The sequence below is a fragment of the Hippichthys cyanospilos genome, chromosome 10 (genome assembly GCF_059441005.1).
Source record: "Hippichthys cyanospilos isolate Australia breed blue-spotted pipefish chromosome 10, RoL_Hcya_1.0, whole genome shotgun sequence".
NCBI lineage: Eukaryota > Metazoa > Chordata > Actinopteri > Syngnathiformes > Syngnathidae > Hippichthys > Hippichthys cyanospilos.
Genome location: NC_142378.1, coordinates 13,301,548 through 13,317,878, shown reverse-complemented (window position 1 = coordinate 13,317,878; position 16,331 = coordinate 13,301,548). Strand labels below are relative to the sequence as shown.

Genomic DNA, 16,331 nt, shown 5'->3' with positions numbered 1-16,331 from the left:
TGTGCTCACTCCGACCTCGCCAGTTTCACAGTACAAGCATTATCTTACAAGCCGAGGCCATGCCTACTGATTGTTTGCAGTAAATCATCCTATCAGTTGCACTCACTGATATTAGAGCTGTGTCACGTGTCCTTGGCTGGAAGTTAAAAAGCAGCTCACTTTTCCCTTCACTCAACGAACTGTAACTTTTATGTGGTTTGACTTTGCGTCAGCCACCAGAATGCCACTGTGGGGTTTTCCACCGGCGGGCCTCGTCATCATACATGACTGATGCAACCTGCTGTAAGAGCTATCACTTTCACGATAGGAAATAACTTGGCTAAACAATGCTACCTTGAGTTTTTATTTTTTTTACTGTATGTGGTTTTAAAAAGCTATCAACAAGAGAATAAAGACTGTCATGGGTTAACCTAATCGAATGTTTTTTCAAAATAACAAATCCCATAACGGTGGCAACAAATGTGACTACAACCCAACTGAGAATGTCCAAATTTGCTCTTCCTGGTCTCGTGTGACTTGTGAGAAGTACTACTGTATTTGTGAATGAGCAGCAGCCTGGCTCATGCACAGACATTTTTTGAGGGGCGTTCAAGCCATTCTCACAATCCAGAAAAATAGTAGTACATTTAATTTGTGAATTAATTTCAGCAAACAAGTTAACAAAGCAAGATAGGTGAAGCAAAGTGTTGGTGAAAGTAAAAAATTCAAACACCTCTGTTCAAATGTCTGTTTTTTCTAATGCATTAAAAAAAGAGACCAAGTAGAATCAAGCGTTAATGCAATGGTCTTGTTTTTAAATTTAGCCAATCATATTCAAACTCATATTAGTGTAGCATAAACTCACCACCATTTGAATTACATCTGAATAGGACCAACAATGTTATGCTGCTCTGATAAACCTTTCCTTACATTTTTTGTTGTCACATCTTACAGTACAAGCCATGATCCCTAGAGAGATTTTACAACATCAGAAGGATCTCATTGTACAAAGGTCAATGGCAGTGTACAAAAATTTCCAAGCCATTTCAAGTCAAGTAAATCTGTAAATACAAAAACATGTAGTGTATTTACTTCTGCACAACAAGTTGTTGGACCACTACTTTGAATGATAAGTGAAGAATAAACTGTTGTAGTAATTACAGTACAACAAACGTATGAAATAGTTTGAGTCTAATATGAGACTTCTCCAACCTGAAGGGTGTATATTGAAAAGTTATACAACATATAAACAATTCCATATATCCCGGACATTGTGTAAGTTAGCGGTAACGCACTTGGTTGCATAACATGTTTTCGGGCATTGCAAACGTAATGGGGCAGGACTCAGGAGAGAATTAACTGATGCAAGAGCAGTGCGACTTTTGGAGTCTTCGTGGGGCGCGGCTGAGCACCGACCAGCTGGAATGTAATAACTGTCGCCCTCTTGTGGAGTTTCTTAGTCATGCAAAATATATGCGCAAAGGGTAGTGGTTACCAGTTACCTTGTATAAAAACGGCGTAAATAAAATGATAGAACATCTAATACGGTTTAATAAACGGACATTGAATGTGAGGCTGTGGTATTTTTTCCTGTACTCAAAAAAGTACGTGTGTATTCCGTAAACTGAGCCACAAGACTGGAGAACACCCAACGCACTTGAGGTTAATTAGGTAATTAAACGGCCTCTAATTGGTTTGCGTGTGCGCTGAAAAGGCATAAAAATCAGCACATGGTTTGGCACGAGCCATGTACGAGAGCGTCAAGTTAGGTATCACAGTGGGTTTTACACTTTTTAAACATTTCTATTCATGTCTTGATGGTTTAAATTACATTGCCGTTTGTTGGTACTGTATATGAAAACTTTTCGTTTAACCACGGATCGTCAACGTAAGTTCGTTGCCTGCTTTCTCACGATAATTTGTACTCAAGCAATAACAGTAATTCGATTACGTGTTAGGATTTAGTTGTAGACTAGTCTCTCTGGAAAAGTCTACCAAGTCGTAATGATTGGATGTCTTACGTTGTCATGAATTAATAACAACGACGCTCTCAAAAGGTTAAGAATATTCAGGTGCTAATTAACCATGTTCTCAAGTTGAATAACTAGAACCTTCACTGGTTAACTTAATTTGACCTTTTGAAAGGAAATGCCCATGTCCAAATGTTCCATTGTACTTTGCACAGCATATCAGCGAACTGAACGGCAAAGTTCTCAACATGAATAGAAATGGTATCTAAACAGTCTTCATCCTGTTCATGCTTCGTGGCACAAAGTAAGCAATTTATAGGACCCACGGCTTTTAAAAGGATGTGAGAGAGATGGCGACCCTGTTTTGTGTTTGTTTGTTTGTTTGTTTGTTTTTTAGCGTGGCAGAAACATCTTTCAACAGAGGCAGAATCACAGAAAGGCAACAGCTAGTTAACAGTTTGTCCAGCAAGTTGCGCAAAAGTACCTAAACATTTGACTGTTCGGCCTGTGTGTATTGTGGTCAAAATTTGCCAAAAAGTACTTGAGTGTACTCGCTTCTCTTGCAGATGTTTAACAGAGGACCTCCGGCTCCTGTGAAATAAATGTTGAAACAAGTGTTGGATTTACAACCCCTACCCCCCTTCCTCCCACGCACGCACATCGCATGTCACTTACAATGTTTGGTTACGTATATGCGTTTGTATTGTAAATGATAAACCAAAGGAGAGTTTTGATTTGACAATTTTTTTACAACATCCTCTCCTTACAGAAAGGAAAGGAACATCGTCAGAACGCGAAATGGCCTGATTTAATTACTAGATGGAAACCCAAAACTAAATTTAATTTCTGTGACCCGACCTTAACTCCAATGACGATTTTGTCTTTAAATTGCAGTTATAGACGAAGTACTGGATCTTTTTTTCCAGTCCGCCTGGAAGAGCATGACGGACAGTGACGTCATCTGCACGCGAGAGGTGACGTGACACGAGATTTCAGTTCCGCCGCCGATCCAACATGGCGCCTTAGGAGTCTTGTTATTGTCCTAGCTCTCATTCAAGCTTTGTTCCGTTGTCCAGGAATGAGCGCAAACGGCCCGAAGACACTGGCGCGGGCATGAGAGGACTATTTAGGGATAATGCTGAGAACAACCGGCTTCTTCCGTGGGCTTGACTGTCCCTATTACACGGAATACATTGATGGCAAAGCCAGCGGTAATGGGTGCAACAGACCTTACTGTCACTTCAGGCACAGCTACCAGAGACGACAGAATTTTGTGGGGGCTGCTGTCGAAAGTAAAAAGATCCACGCTGCCCAAAAAGGTGACTTTAATCGCGCGTTGCGACGTCTGCGTTACGGTTTAAGATACTGCTTTTCAAACGTTCCGTTTTGAGGACACGTTTGGAAGGGGGTTAGCAAACCGTAGCACTAGCAGTTGTCACAAACTCGATTGCAACATTAATGTTAACGAATGAAACCCTTGGCAAACATGAATTTCAATACTTTGGTGCTAGCGTGATGGCTTTGGTTACACCAAATATTTTCCAGTATATAAAGAGGTGTGTTGTATGGCATGTCACAGTACTCTCGTGTCGTTTTCCAACTATGTGTCTTGGAAAAGCTACAGTAATGTTCTCAATTATTTATAGGTTGTTTGGACAAAATTATATGAAAGGATTTGAAATGGCAGCCAAAACCATTCAGATGGGGATGAAAAAAGAAAAAAAAATCTCAAACAGATGGGGAGGATAACTAACTTATGATCAGCTGCAGGAGGATGAAAGAGCTAAACTTGCCTGCGAGTACTGTTACAATCAGACATCTTTGTGAAGCCATTTTACCAGCAAGAAGCCCGCAGTCTCTTATTGTTAAAGAAACGACATGCATAGAAGTGATTCGAATTTGCCAAGGAACGCATGGACTAGCCTCAAGAGAATTTGCGTCATATTTTTTGGAGTGATGAAGGTAAGATAGTTCTTTTTGGGTCCAAGGGTCGATGACGGGTTTTTCAGGCATCCTGCAAACACAGAATTCAAGCCACAGTACCCAGTGATGCTTTAGGAGGGTGGTGCAAGCATCATGATATGGGGATTTTTTTTTTTTTTTTGTACTTCGGTGTTAGTCCTGTTTACTTCATACCAGGGATCATGGATCAGCTTGAGTGCTTCCGGATGCTGGAGGAAGTCATGTTGTCATTTGCTGAAGAGGAAATGCCTTTGAAGTGGATGTTTCAACAAGACAATAACCCCAAACACACCAGGAAATGAGCAAAATCACAGTTCCAGACAAACAGCATCCATTTAAAGGAGTGGCCAGCACCATCCACATACGTTAATCCCATAGAAAATTTATGGGCTGACATAAAAAAAATGATGTCCATGAGGCAAAACCAAGAAATGCAGAGGATTTGTGGAACGTAGCACAATTGACCTGTGCTGCAAAACCCGATGACCGATGCCAGAAGTTAGTTTACGGAAGCAGTTGTCAGAAACCAAATAACAAAATATTAGTTTAGGATATTCAGCAAATTTGAACTTTCAAAAATGTCATTTTTGAGGTTCCAATGACAGATGTCAACGCTTTTTTTTTAATATTACATTTCTTGACTTTCTGTGAATTATGAACATTTTTTTATTTGAACAAATTGATCTACATGTATTATAATAGGTCTCTTGAATATCTCACATCCCGCAACGTTTTGGCATTGATTCAGTTGAACATGTCATAATAGGATAAGCACGTTTTATGCATTCCTATCAAACTTGTTCTTCCCCAGGTGACTTATGTAACAATGGGAAAGGTGACATGTTAGATCAGGTTTATCCAAACTTGGTCTTCAGTGGCCGCTATTCTGCATGGTTTTGTTATTTCTATCCTCCACGACACCTGATTCAAATTACAGTATCAGCATCGTTATCAGGCTTCTATTGAACTTGCTGATGAGCTAATCATTTGAATCAGGTGTGTTGGATAATGGAAACTTGCAGGGTAGGGCCCATTGATGATCGAGTTTGGACACCCCTGTAACATATAAACTGAGGATGTTTAGTTTAGAGTACACAAACAGCCATTCATTCATGCACCCCATCACACCTAAGGACAATTTAATATGTCCAATACACTTGCCATACATGTTTTTGGCGTGTGGAAGGAAGCTGGAGTGCCCGGAGAGAACCCATGCAGGCTTGCGGAGAACATGCAACCTCCACACAGGAAGGCCGGAGCGAGGTGGATTTGAATTCGGGTCTCTGAACTGTAAGGTGGATGTGCTAACCACTGCCCCACCAAGCCGACAGGGCAAACACCAAAAGCTTAATCGGAATTCTGCCCATTCTCCTCCAATATATATTCCACAGAAAAGTTAAACTTTTTGTTATCAAAACCAAAGGAGTAGTTAATATCATTGCACCTCTCCAGGGTTTGTAACACAAGTACACAAGTTGACTGTCTTATCTGTTCTCAATGATGCAGACTTGTTCTGATAGCACTGACGTGTTCATTCACATAGATAATTACGTTCGAGAGATGTACTAAGGAATTTTAGAAAGAATATGGCTATTATAGGGGATCCATTATGTTAAGCTATTTGTTTAAAAGTAATGGTTTTGTGATTGATTGGCCTCTGATTGTCATTACCAATCACAAAAAACAATCTCCCATAATTCGTACTCAGGCTGCAGCCAGCTAAAGCAGCCTGTGTGCAGTATTGTGTCCTGCCTCCTTTCTTTAACTCTGCATGGTACAAATTAGAGCAGTAACTAAATCATAACATGTTGGTGCATATGCCTTACTATAATTTTAAAATCCTGTCATGTTTTTGTTTAACAATGGCTTGGAAATGTATATGTTAAAACATTTGGATTCATTACAATTTGTAAAATGCTGCAGATGTGTTTTGCGGTCAAACTTGGCTTGTTCTGACCAACTGATCAGAGAATTGGAAAAAAAAAATCTTTACATTGTGAGCCAGTTAGCTGGCTTTTTTGGGCTGTCCTGACAGCTCATCACTGGTTCGAAAGAGCACTTTTGCAATGAACCTGTTTCTGCAGTGAACCTGTTTCACCATGAAAGTGAATCTGACAATTATTAAGTAAACAAATTAATGTGCACATGATAAGTAGTATTTTGTGCTGGATTCTAAGTGTACCTATACTGTTTCCCTGCAGAACAAGGATATGACCCTTTCAAACCCGAAGTTGTGAGGCCTCATGAGCATCAGAATGGAACTTCGGCTCACTCGAGAGACATCACCGGTGCTCTGGAGATGGTCAACAAGGCCATCGAGGAGGTCCGCAATGAAGTGGAAAGGGAGAAGAAGAAGCTGTTTCAGATCGGGGATGAACCTTACAGTCCCAGAGGAAGAACTCATGCGTCCTCTAATGTTAAGACTACACATTTGGCCTATGATCCTGACAGTCATCAAATGACGTCAGGAGGGTATAACCCCACTCCCGGTTGCAGCAAGTACACTTTGGATTCGGACAGTTGGGGAACCAATAGCAACTGCATGGAGTACGTTCCCACTTTGTTAAAAAAGCATCCATCTCGGACACACAGAGTACCCTCTCCGCCCCCAAGTCCAAAGTACTCAACCAGGATATCTTCCTCAACATGTAAATACACCGTGGACACTTCAAAGCCATCTACAGATATGGAATATGACCCACTCTCCAACTACACCGCAGGAATTGCAGTAAAGCGCAAGAGCGATGGCAGCATGTGTCATAGTACTGCAGAGGGCAAAAGGACACATAGACTATCCATATCAGAAGATTCCTCTGCCCCATCTGTGAGAAAAGCACAGGGACAGAGCATTGACAAAAACAAGTACACCTCTGGTTCTGATGGTGAGAGCTCTGAAACTGAGTACAAACCCACTTCGCTCGGTAGTCTTCAGCAGAGAAAAGCCAACAGCATGACAAAAGTTGGAGACGCTGTGGAGAAGGCGCGGAAAGAGCGGGCTAAGTGTACCCTTAAAGCATTGACACAGAGAAATAAGGAGGACTTAAAGACAGGGGAACATTTGGAGCAAAAGAGAGGCCTGGTGAAAAAGAAGGTAAAAATTGAGAAGTCTGTGAAGGCAAAAGTAGACCAAACATCTTTAATCAAAAAAAGTAGCAAGAGTAAGGACAATGAGTTACTGAAGAAGTCTCTGCCAAAACACCCCACAAAAAAAGAAAACAAGAGTCAGGAGAAAAAAGATGATACAAAGAACACTGTTAAAGTTAAGACTGCTGATAAAGTTATTAAGGAACAGAAAAAATATGATGGAAAGATTCTGCCAAAAATAAACCCTAGCAAACGAAATAAGGACACAGAAGACGGGAAAGCAAGGGAAAGCTGGAAGTCCAAGACTTCAGACAAGGAGCAAAGTAAGCAGAAGGAAAGGAAACATAAAAATGGACAATTAGATATCAGTGAAAGAGGCAGGGATGGAAAGAAACTGAGCAAAAATAGCTCCTCTAGCACCAGCACTAAGAGCAAATCTAGTTCCACAACCAGCAAAGGTAAAACAAAACACGGTGTCGGCTCCAAAAACATGAAAAGCCCGGAGCAGAAAAAAAGAACCCTGAGTCTGAGTCACGCTGATCTTTTTGGAGATGAGAGCGCAGAGGAGGCAGAACCGATCGGGGGAGATGATAGCGAGTCGGAAGAAAGACTCGTGAGGAAATCGGCTGACGCTTTGAAGAGGGGACGACTAAATAAGAGGAAAGCCTCTGAACTGACTGTGTCTTCCTCTGAGGATGAGGATGACAAAGTCGCTGAAGGGAACAGTGCGGATAAAGATTCCGCAATCGACTTATCACTTTTCAATGATGAGTTCGACTTTGACTCAGATCCAATGGAGGAGTGTTTACGGATCTTCAACGAATCCACGGATGTCAAAAAGGAAGACAAGGGAAGGCAAGCTAAGCAGGTTGTGCTCTTACCAATTCTTCTCTCCGTTTATTTACAAGATTTGCGCTTTTGATTGTCCGTGTCACACTTTTTACATGTTTATTTTGCATGCGCTGTCAGCCATCCAGAGATTCTGAGGAGGACAACATTGAGGGCACTTTAACCACTCTCTTCCCTGGTCAAAAGAAGAGAGTCTCACACTTTGCTGCCAAAGGAGATGTAAGTTGACCTCATCCTCCATCAATTTAAAAATATGACCGACATCTTCCAATGGCAAGAAAATCATAAACCCCTTTTTTGGGGGGGAAAAAGAAGAAATCTTGAAGAAGGGACCACAGATGGAGAGATCCATTTTCTAGGTTGCTGTGGGCAACAGAATATGCTCCTATAAAATGCTAACTGAAACAGCGCGAGAGCCCATTTAGTAAGATGAAGTGCCACTGTTAGCTTTTGGAAAGTGCTTCTTCCCCAGAAATATCACATAATTCTGCATGACTTCCTTTTCTATTTTTTAACGAAAGGCTTATTATTACTGAAATAAAGTGATCTTTTTTGGCGAGAATTAAGATCCAATTATTGAAATTAGGGAAATTATTTTTCTCGGAATCATCGTAAAATGAAATTATGAGAATATTATTATGTGTATATTATGATATATTATGATTATTTTTAAAAATCACTTTTTATATGGTACAATACAATTCGTTTTGATTCGTATATGACTTTAATATAACGATTCATGAAATTGGGAATTTATTTTGGAAAAATACAGCTTTCTTTTCAAATGATAACAACTCTTTATACAGTAATAAATATGATCTGCCCTTTGTTTATTTGGGAAAAATACAGATGAACGTGTCCAGTTGTATTTGTTTGATATTAACACCATGGAGGGACACTTGAGAAAATGTCTCCCAATTGCGAACCACTGGTTTGGGTCACTTGGAGTTCAAATTATTTTCTCACTGAAACGAACATTTCCTAGTGGGGTCATCAAGGGCAGTCATCTGAGCGTCTACTGGACATCTACTGGAGCAGATTAGGTAATAAAATAATGAAGTGTGTCCACGATGTACAACAACTGCTTCCCTTCTATTGTGAAGACTTTGATTAGAAAATGTTAGTGTGTATCTGTGTTTATACAGAAAGACCTTTTCGTTCATTCAAACATCCATCCATTCATTAGCTACCAATTTATTTAGGGTTGAGTCGTATCATCAGAGTCTACTTGTTTTCCTTTTTGTCAGACTGATGCACCTTCAAAGAATGTAGTCCGGCCGTACAGGAGACCCACAGCTCAGGAGGTTTGCTATCAGCGCATGCAGATGGCGCAGCAGCAAGCTGCTCAGCTTTCCACTGCAGTCAAAGGACTTTCTCAGAGCACACCCAGCCTCAGCATTTCAGGAGAAAAGAAAAGGATCGCACACCGTCCCAATCCATTAACGGTATCCCCAAAGACAAGTACGTAATTATCATGTATTTTTTTAGTGAAAATTGGAAAGGGACCTCCCCCTCGAATCTTCATATCATTATATGTCCACAAGGAGTTTGCGTACAAGACCGCATAAAAATGTGACCCTTGCTTCATCACAAAGACAAAACATTAAAAACAGCTTTCATTAGATCGTCAAAGTTAGAAACAATTTTACCACCAGTATATGTCAGGAATACACTTTTCTAAATCAGTGAGTCCACTGGGAAGAACAGAAGCATTTTGTTAAATCTACTTTTGCTCATCATAAAACAATGGAAAGAGGCAAAATGAACTTTTTTTTTCATGTCTATTTCATCAGGTAGATGTGTATGTACAGTACAATCATTTAATGCAATCATTGAATACAATATTTCCATCTTAAATTTGCATATTCAACTGATAAAAAAAAAATCAACTTAAATATCCAATATGGCATAATAATACAAAAAAAGAAAATAAAACCAAGAGAAATGTTCAATGAGGCTTTTACGAAAGTTTCTTGCTGTGAACATTTGGGCAGGTTGTACAGATGCTAAAGCAGCTGGTAGCCTGCCTGTCAAGACCCAAACTACGGCTGGTATCATGTCAAAGACCACATCCACTGTTGCACAGAAACGAGTGGCTCACACACCCACCATGAAGGTATTTACCTATAGAATGTCTTTTAATTGTTGGTTATTACTGACACAATTGCTATCCAAGTGCCTCCCTAAGGTCAATTTTTTTGAAACCAGAGAATCTGAATAGCCTTACTGTCGTTGTACCAGAAAGTACAGTGAAAATTAATTTGCAGCTCTATTTTGTGGAAACAACAAAACAGACAATAAAAATTTTAATACAACATATAAAAAGATAAAGAATATTAGAATGTTTTTATATGATAACAAATTCGTGTTTGAAATGTGATTTAATGCAGTTAACTTCCTGTTTTCTCACTTGATCAGAGTTCTTCACTGAAACGTCCCATCATCCCCACTGACTATGGGACCAAAATCCCGACCATTATACGCCAGCGCTACCTCAACATTTTCATAGATGAGTGCATCAAATTTTGTCCCTCAGAGGATGTTGCCTTCCAAATGGTAGGAATGTCTCAAGACCCTAAGCTGCTATCTCCATTGGTTTAGTTGTGTCATGCCTCCTGATGGCAGTGTTTTTCTGGCTGCAGTTAATTGTCAATTCAAAGCCGTCATCTCTTGTCAGGGCCTTGATGAAGAAAAGCTGGTGTATGAACGCAGCAACACCAAGAAAATCTATCTCAATGTAGCTGTCAACACGCTGAAGAAGCTCCGTAGCAAGAGCAGCTCATACTCCTCGCCTGCCATCAGTATGTCACCACAGTTATATGTCAATGTACGCTTGAGATCAGCTACTTAGTTTGGCTATGGAACAGTTCTGTTTCATAAGTATTATCTAATGACATTTTTATCAGGCAAACCCTACTTTTCCTATGAGTGTTTACTTCCGAGGCATGCTGATACATTATGTAATTTGTACTAAATGTATCATAATTATTGGGCTGGGCATAAACCTCTATTTTTACTGTGAAACTCTGTCCATGTTGCTTTACAGAGGAGCCAGCTTTGCCTCCTTCCCGCAAGGCACAGTCTCATCAGGACGTTCTGGGAGGACGTCTTGCAGCTACGACCAGTTTCACAGTCAATAGGATGGGTAAACAGCAAGAAGAGAAGCTCAGTGGTGGGTCTTTTGGTTTTTGTCTTGATGACATTGGGCATTTCAGTATGGTAGTGCCTCTGCCTTATAGTATGTTGAACTGTGACCAAACTCAGAAAACGGTTGAGCAATGATTGGTCATTACCTGAGAGTGATGTCATTTTCATTTCACAGCAAGTGGCAAAATAGAAGCCACCTGAGATGGTGGATTTTGCTGCTTAATTCACATTCTACAAACAAAAAAAAAATACAGTAATCAGAATGACATGTTTTTACGTGTGGTTACAAAGAACTTAAAATTGTTGATTGACTTCCCATTAACTGAGTACAAATAGAATTGGGGGGGAAAACATTTTATTGCATATTATATACTGGCGTTTTAGTATTATTATTTCCACTGTACAAAATTCACATTTTAAACACCTATTTTTAACACTTACTTAGTCATATTTAAACTTCACCAGCTTCTCGAATTCTTAATAAAGGTGCTACTCATTTGTAGTGTTTCCTTATAAAAAGGTACAGTCAATATATTATTATATTATTTTATTATATATTATTATATATTATATTATATATACAGTTTGTTATACAGTTTGTTTTCTTCAGTATTTGGACATTTTCCTCCTCGTTTTAGGAGCTACACTTTACAGGAAGCTGCAAGCATATCTGATGACAGAGGAACAGTTGCAGGAGCACGGATACCCTCAAATAAACCCCAATGCTTCAGGGAAGGCTATTATATACAATCTTCCAGAAAAGAAGGTCACCATGGACCGTAAGTAGATACACTCCATATGTACAATCAAATTTTCTGTTTTAAAGGAGCTACATCAAGGCATTTTAAGCTCACCACCGTTAAATATATGCATATATATGATGAAATCATACCTTGGGCACATTGGCAATTCAATTTCTTAAGAAATAATTTTTTTGTTGACTATATTTGTGACTGGGAAGTGAAACTAATGGCTCCCTTTAAGCCTTCTTATCGCCGTGTTGCTGCTGCGCCATAATGTTGTCCTGGTTCATCGATTTTGGGCGTGTGGTTAGTCCGCATGGGGGAGTGTGGGGAATACTTCTGCTTATGTATTCTTTGGGCACTTTGTATGATCTGTAAATCTCTAAGCCCATCGGGATTCTTAGTATTCCATTCCCATGCATACAAATGAGTAATGTAACCATGTGCGGGATTGATTATTTTCTTATCTTCTGTCCTCTCTTCCTGCCGATTAAATCCTCTTTAATGTGTTTTTAGCGTTCACCAAAATATGCTGCAGATGCGGTGCAGAGTATAAAGTCAATGCCATGGGTAGCTGTCTTCGCAAAGAGGAATGCGCTTTCCATTGGGGACGTTTACACAGGCAGAAAGGTAAGGCCTTTGCTATTCATTCAAAATGGTGAAAAGCGTTGTTTACGTCAGCCTGATATGTCCTGTTGCGGCAGTGGCTGGAGGCTGGGAGACAATGTACAACTGTTGCTCCGGGGCTGTGGGCTCTCCAGGATGCCAAATGGCTCAGGTATTGTTCAACATTCCATCTTTCACTTAGGAACCTTTCAAAGCAAATGAAAATGGCTTTTTGTGATTATTTATCACATAGGTTCAGCTTCGTTCATTTGGTGAATCTCTATACTTTTTCCATAGCAACATGTTCAAGATGGGCGAAAAGAGTCATTAGATGGCTTTGTAACAACGTTCAGCAAAAATCTCCCACTAGATGGCAATGGAGGAGTGTTTGCCTTGGATTGTGAGATGGTAATGCGAAATAATTCCAAATTAATTCTCTTAATTACATAGAGTCATGTAGTTCTCATCCAAAATGTTTTGTGTCTTTTTTTAACTAGTGTTACACAAAGCAAGGACTGGAGCTGACGAGAGTAACGGTCATCAACTCCGACTTGAAAGTCATCTACGACACCTTTGTCAAACCGGCGAGCAAAGTAGTTGACTTCAATACGCGGTATGTTTTTCTACTTCATCCTGATTTGAGCCGCCATTGGAGTGAAGCTCTCTTCAGTGTAATCTACTTTTTTTTTTTTTTTTTTCCTTCACAGATTTTCGGGTGTGACTGCAGAGGATTTGGATGGCACCACCATCACCTTGAGAGATGTTCAGGCTGTGCTGCTCAGTATGTTCAGTGCTGAGTCCATCCTGGTGGGACACAGCCTGGAGAGTGACCTCCTGGCTCTCAAGGTAGACAACTTTTGATTTCTTGTCAACGTGTAATTTGATTGGTCTGGTGCGAGTCACCAGAGGTGACTCATAGAAAGCAATATTGGCATGCCAAGTTGTGCGTTTTTTTTTTTTTTTTAAATCTAAAAAAAAAAAAAAAAAATCATTCTCTACTTGTGTATTTATCCACTTCAGCTCATTCACAATTCAGTGGTAGACACAGCCATCGTGTTTCCACATCGACTTGGTTTACCCTACAAACGTGCCTTGAGGAACCTGATGGCCGACTACCTCAAACGCATCATCCAGGACAGTGGTGAGAGAGTTGCACAGACTTACCAGGGGACGCGTTTCACTGTACTGAGCTTTATAATGCTGCGTCTTCTTGATTACACATGCATTTTTGTTTGGAAAATGATTGTCTTTTACACAGAACACAGGGTTGTTGAATATTTCAAACAGAATGAGATGTGTGGATACATCAATGTGTGTGTGTTGAATTGATGAGCCGCGTATTTTTTGGCATCTGATCTTCTTATCAACCAATTTACAGTGGGCTTTTGAGTGACCTGCTGTTGTCACAAGATTATATTCCGGTATCAAGCCAGCAAAGCAACACAGTCTTTATGTTATTATTATTGTTGCTGTTTTGTTATTCTCACTCACTCACTCACTCACTGCAAACTAGAATAAGGAATACCTCTGACAATGGCAAAATTAACATTAAGATCTTTATAAAAGCATGTTTTTGTGATGCAACTCTTATGCCAATGTTCATAAATGTAATGGTTAATTCAGGTAATGCACTATTTGAAAGGCCAGAATTTTGCCTGGTCAATTTCAAAGTTGCCAGTAGATGTCACCAGTATGCGGTTAAAAAAAGAACATGGAAGACAGGTCTTTGGTGATTTTTTTCAATGCCAAATTCATGATGTGACATTTTTCAAGCTGGTTAAAATCATCTCCCCTTCTTTCTGGATTCACAGTCGATGGCCACGACTCGAGCGAAGATGCCTCCGCCTGCATGGAACTGATGATATGGAAGCTGAAGGAGGATGCAAAACTTAAGAGATGACCTCACGCCACCTCTTCAGGCTCACATCACACGCCGAAGAAGGACATTTGGAGACTTTGGGCCGGTTCTGCCCAGTTTTGAGCACAAACAGGCCAGAAGCACGTATTGTTGCGGCTTCTTGCACATGACGGAAATAAGCAATAGGAGCCCTCATTATCCGTGTTACTTGTACTGTTATTTCAGTCCTCATTTGTATGCGAGTCTAAAGTGCATTTGTTCGTTGGTTTCTCTGAGCAGTCTCACGCCCAACGCCTCAACAACGATTAGAGAATAAAAGATGTGTGTCCACAGTAGGAGCAAGAGGTTTGTCATTTATTGGCAGGCTAAATTGCACTAGAAGAAAGCTCATGTTGTGTCTCAAATGCACGCTCATCTGTTATAGCTTCCAATGTTATAGGAAGTCTCTAATTTCTTGTTGTACTGAAGTGCATTGCTCTCATGGTCTGTTGGAGAATTACCATGGAAACACACTTGCTGTTTTTCCAAATTGCACCGATGTCTTGTTTGTACATGGCTACTTGTCTGACGTTCAGTTAGCAAAATCCTGATTTATCATACTTGATCACATCACACTGAGAAAACACAGTGTTTGCCCAAAAATATTTAATTTGTTTAAACTATTTGAAGTACTTTTCAGTACCATCTCCGCCATGTGCTGTGCATGAAAAAAAAAAAATATCAGCAAACACACAATTTTAAAGACAAAGACAACCGAATATTGTTCTTTGTGCCCCCACTAGTCTTAACATGGCATTCTGACTAATATTGTGTTTGTGGAATATGAATGATCCACCTAAGGGGTCGGCCATTTTTGCGCTTTGCGTGGACTGAAAATGACATCACAGTTGGTCATGGCTCAGGTTACGACCAATCATAGGTTACCTGTTTTCTGAGTTTAGTCATGTCACCTTAACCAGGTGAGCTGTGATTGGTTGTTACCTCAGCAAATGTGATGTCATTTGTAGGCCACATAGTGGTAAAATGATGAGATGGCTTAGAACAGATGCGTTTTTGCTGCTTCATTCATATTCCACAAACAAAATATTAGTCTTAATACTGTGGTTAGATGTGGGGTTTCATAGAACATGTTGTAAAATTGGGTTGATTTTTTCCTGTAAGATTCGTATCATTGGCCCGCAATAATAGTTCTATATATTTTTTTTAAATGTTGGGTTGATAATGACCACGCAGAATGCTGTAAATAAGTTCTACGACATTTTCTTTTGTATTTCTGTATTGTTGGTTGTTTATCTTTTCTATTAAAAGAACTAAAGTAGAAAGAGGTCAGTCTTTTCTGCGGAAATACTTAGCAGCGGCTCTGTCCAAGTACAGTGCCCGGCGCCCATCCTAACCGTGTGTCCCCTCTGCAGCAGGTGCAGCTGCTGTAAACCTTTCTTCAGCAGATGTGATAAATGGCAGTGAAAGGCTAAAATGAGAGGCCCATCCTTTGCCTATTAAGCTCCTCACGTCGCATGTCAGAATGCATTCCCCCCGGCCGGACCAGAGAGCCCAGGTATGAAAAGAGCCAGATAGCTGGGATCAATATTGTCACAATGTTGCGGCGACAGCGAGGGGGGCTTCCCAGTGCGTATCGACTGCTGCGGAGGATTTCTTAAAACGTGTGGACCAAAGCGGCTTAAAGGGGTCGTCTTCATTTTCAAATTCAATCAATGCTCGCCTTTCTTTCACGCTCTCTCCCGTCATCACCTTTGAGTAGTTTGGGTCACGCTGGTGTGGGGGCTCTGAAATTGACCCCATGCTGGGGATGCAGAGCTCAATTATCTACGCGTGAGACCAACGCTTGACTCAACTTTTTGCCGGCATGTAATGTAGGGCTACAAAAAGTGACGCCAGCTTAGTAACGCTTCACTCCAGCTGAGAAACCCGATTAAAACGTGAGATACTGTGAGATTCTTTGGTGGTGTTGTATAAGCTCCAAAAGTTTTTCATTATTGTAAGTAGCGCTTATTTTTTTCTCTATACAGTAACACTTCTCTCCTTTGGAAGTTTTCAATGAGAAATAATGGATGAATGAAACATTCACACTTCTCGCTCACGGTAAGAAATGTTGGGTTCAATACTATTCATTTT

General features: G+C 40.2%; 1 protein-coding gene across 1 annotated transcript; it reads left to right on the top strand.

Annotated features, from left to right (window-relative positions):
• The first annotated feature begins 2,947 nt into the window (after positions 1 to 2,947).
• rexo1 (REX1, RNA exonuclease 1 homolog) lies at positions 2,948 to 15,520 on the top strand. Its single transcript, XM_088426460.1, has 16 exons — positions 2,948 to 3,268; positions 6,113 to 7,863; positions 7,965 to 8,063; positions 9,092 to 9,305; positions 9,839 to 9,960; positions 10,263 to 10,400; positions 10,522 to 10,645; positions 10,891 to 11,016; positions 11,630 to 11,770; positions 12,251 to 12,364; positions 12,439 to 12,512; positions 12,638 to 12,748; positions 12,838 to 12,953; positions 13,048 to 13,186; positions 13,361 to 13,481; positions 14,152 to 15,520. The coding sequence occupies exons 1-16, from the start codon at positions 3,085 to 3,087 to the stop codon at positions 14,238 to 14,240; spliced, it is 3,663 nt and encodes a 1,220-aa protein (XP_088282586.1). The 5' UTR covers positions 2,948 to 3,084; the 3' UTR covers positions 14,241 to 15,520.
• Positions 15,521 to 16,331: the final 811 nt, after the last annotated feature.

Excerpts from the sequence above, each read along its gene's own strand:
- rexo1 (XM_088426460.1), top strand. The coding sequence starts at position 3,085 with ATGCTGAGAACAACCGGCTTCTTCCGTGGGCTTGACTGTCCCTATTAC. Across the intron at positions 12,365-12,438 it reads ACGTTTACACAGGCAGAAAG|TGGCTGGAGGCTGGGAGACA; the intron begins GTAAGGCCTTTG and ends CTGTTGCGGCAG. Across the intron at positions 12,749-12,837 it reads TTGCCTTGGATTGTGAGATG|TGTTACACAAAGCAAGGACT; the intron begins GTAATGCGAAAT and ends TTTTTTAACTAG.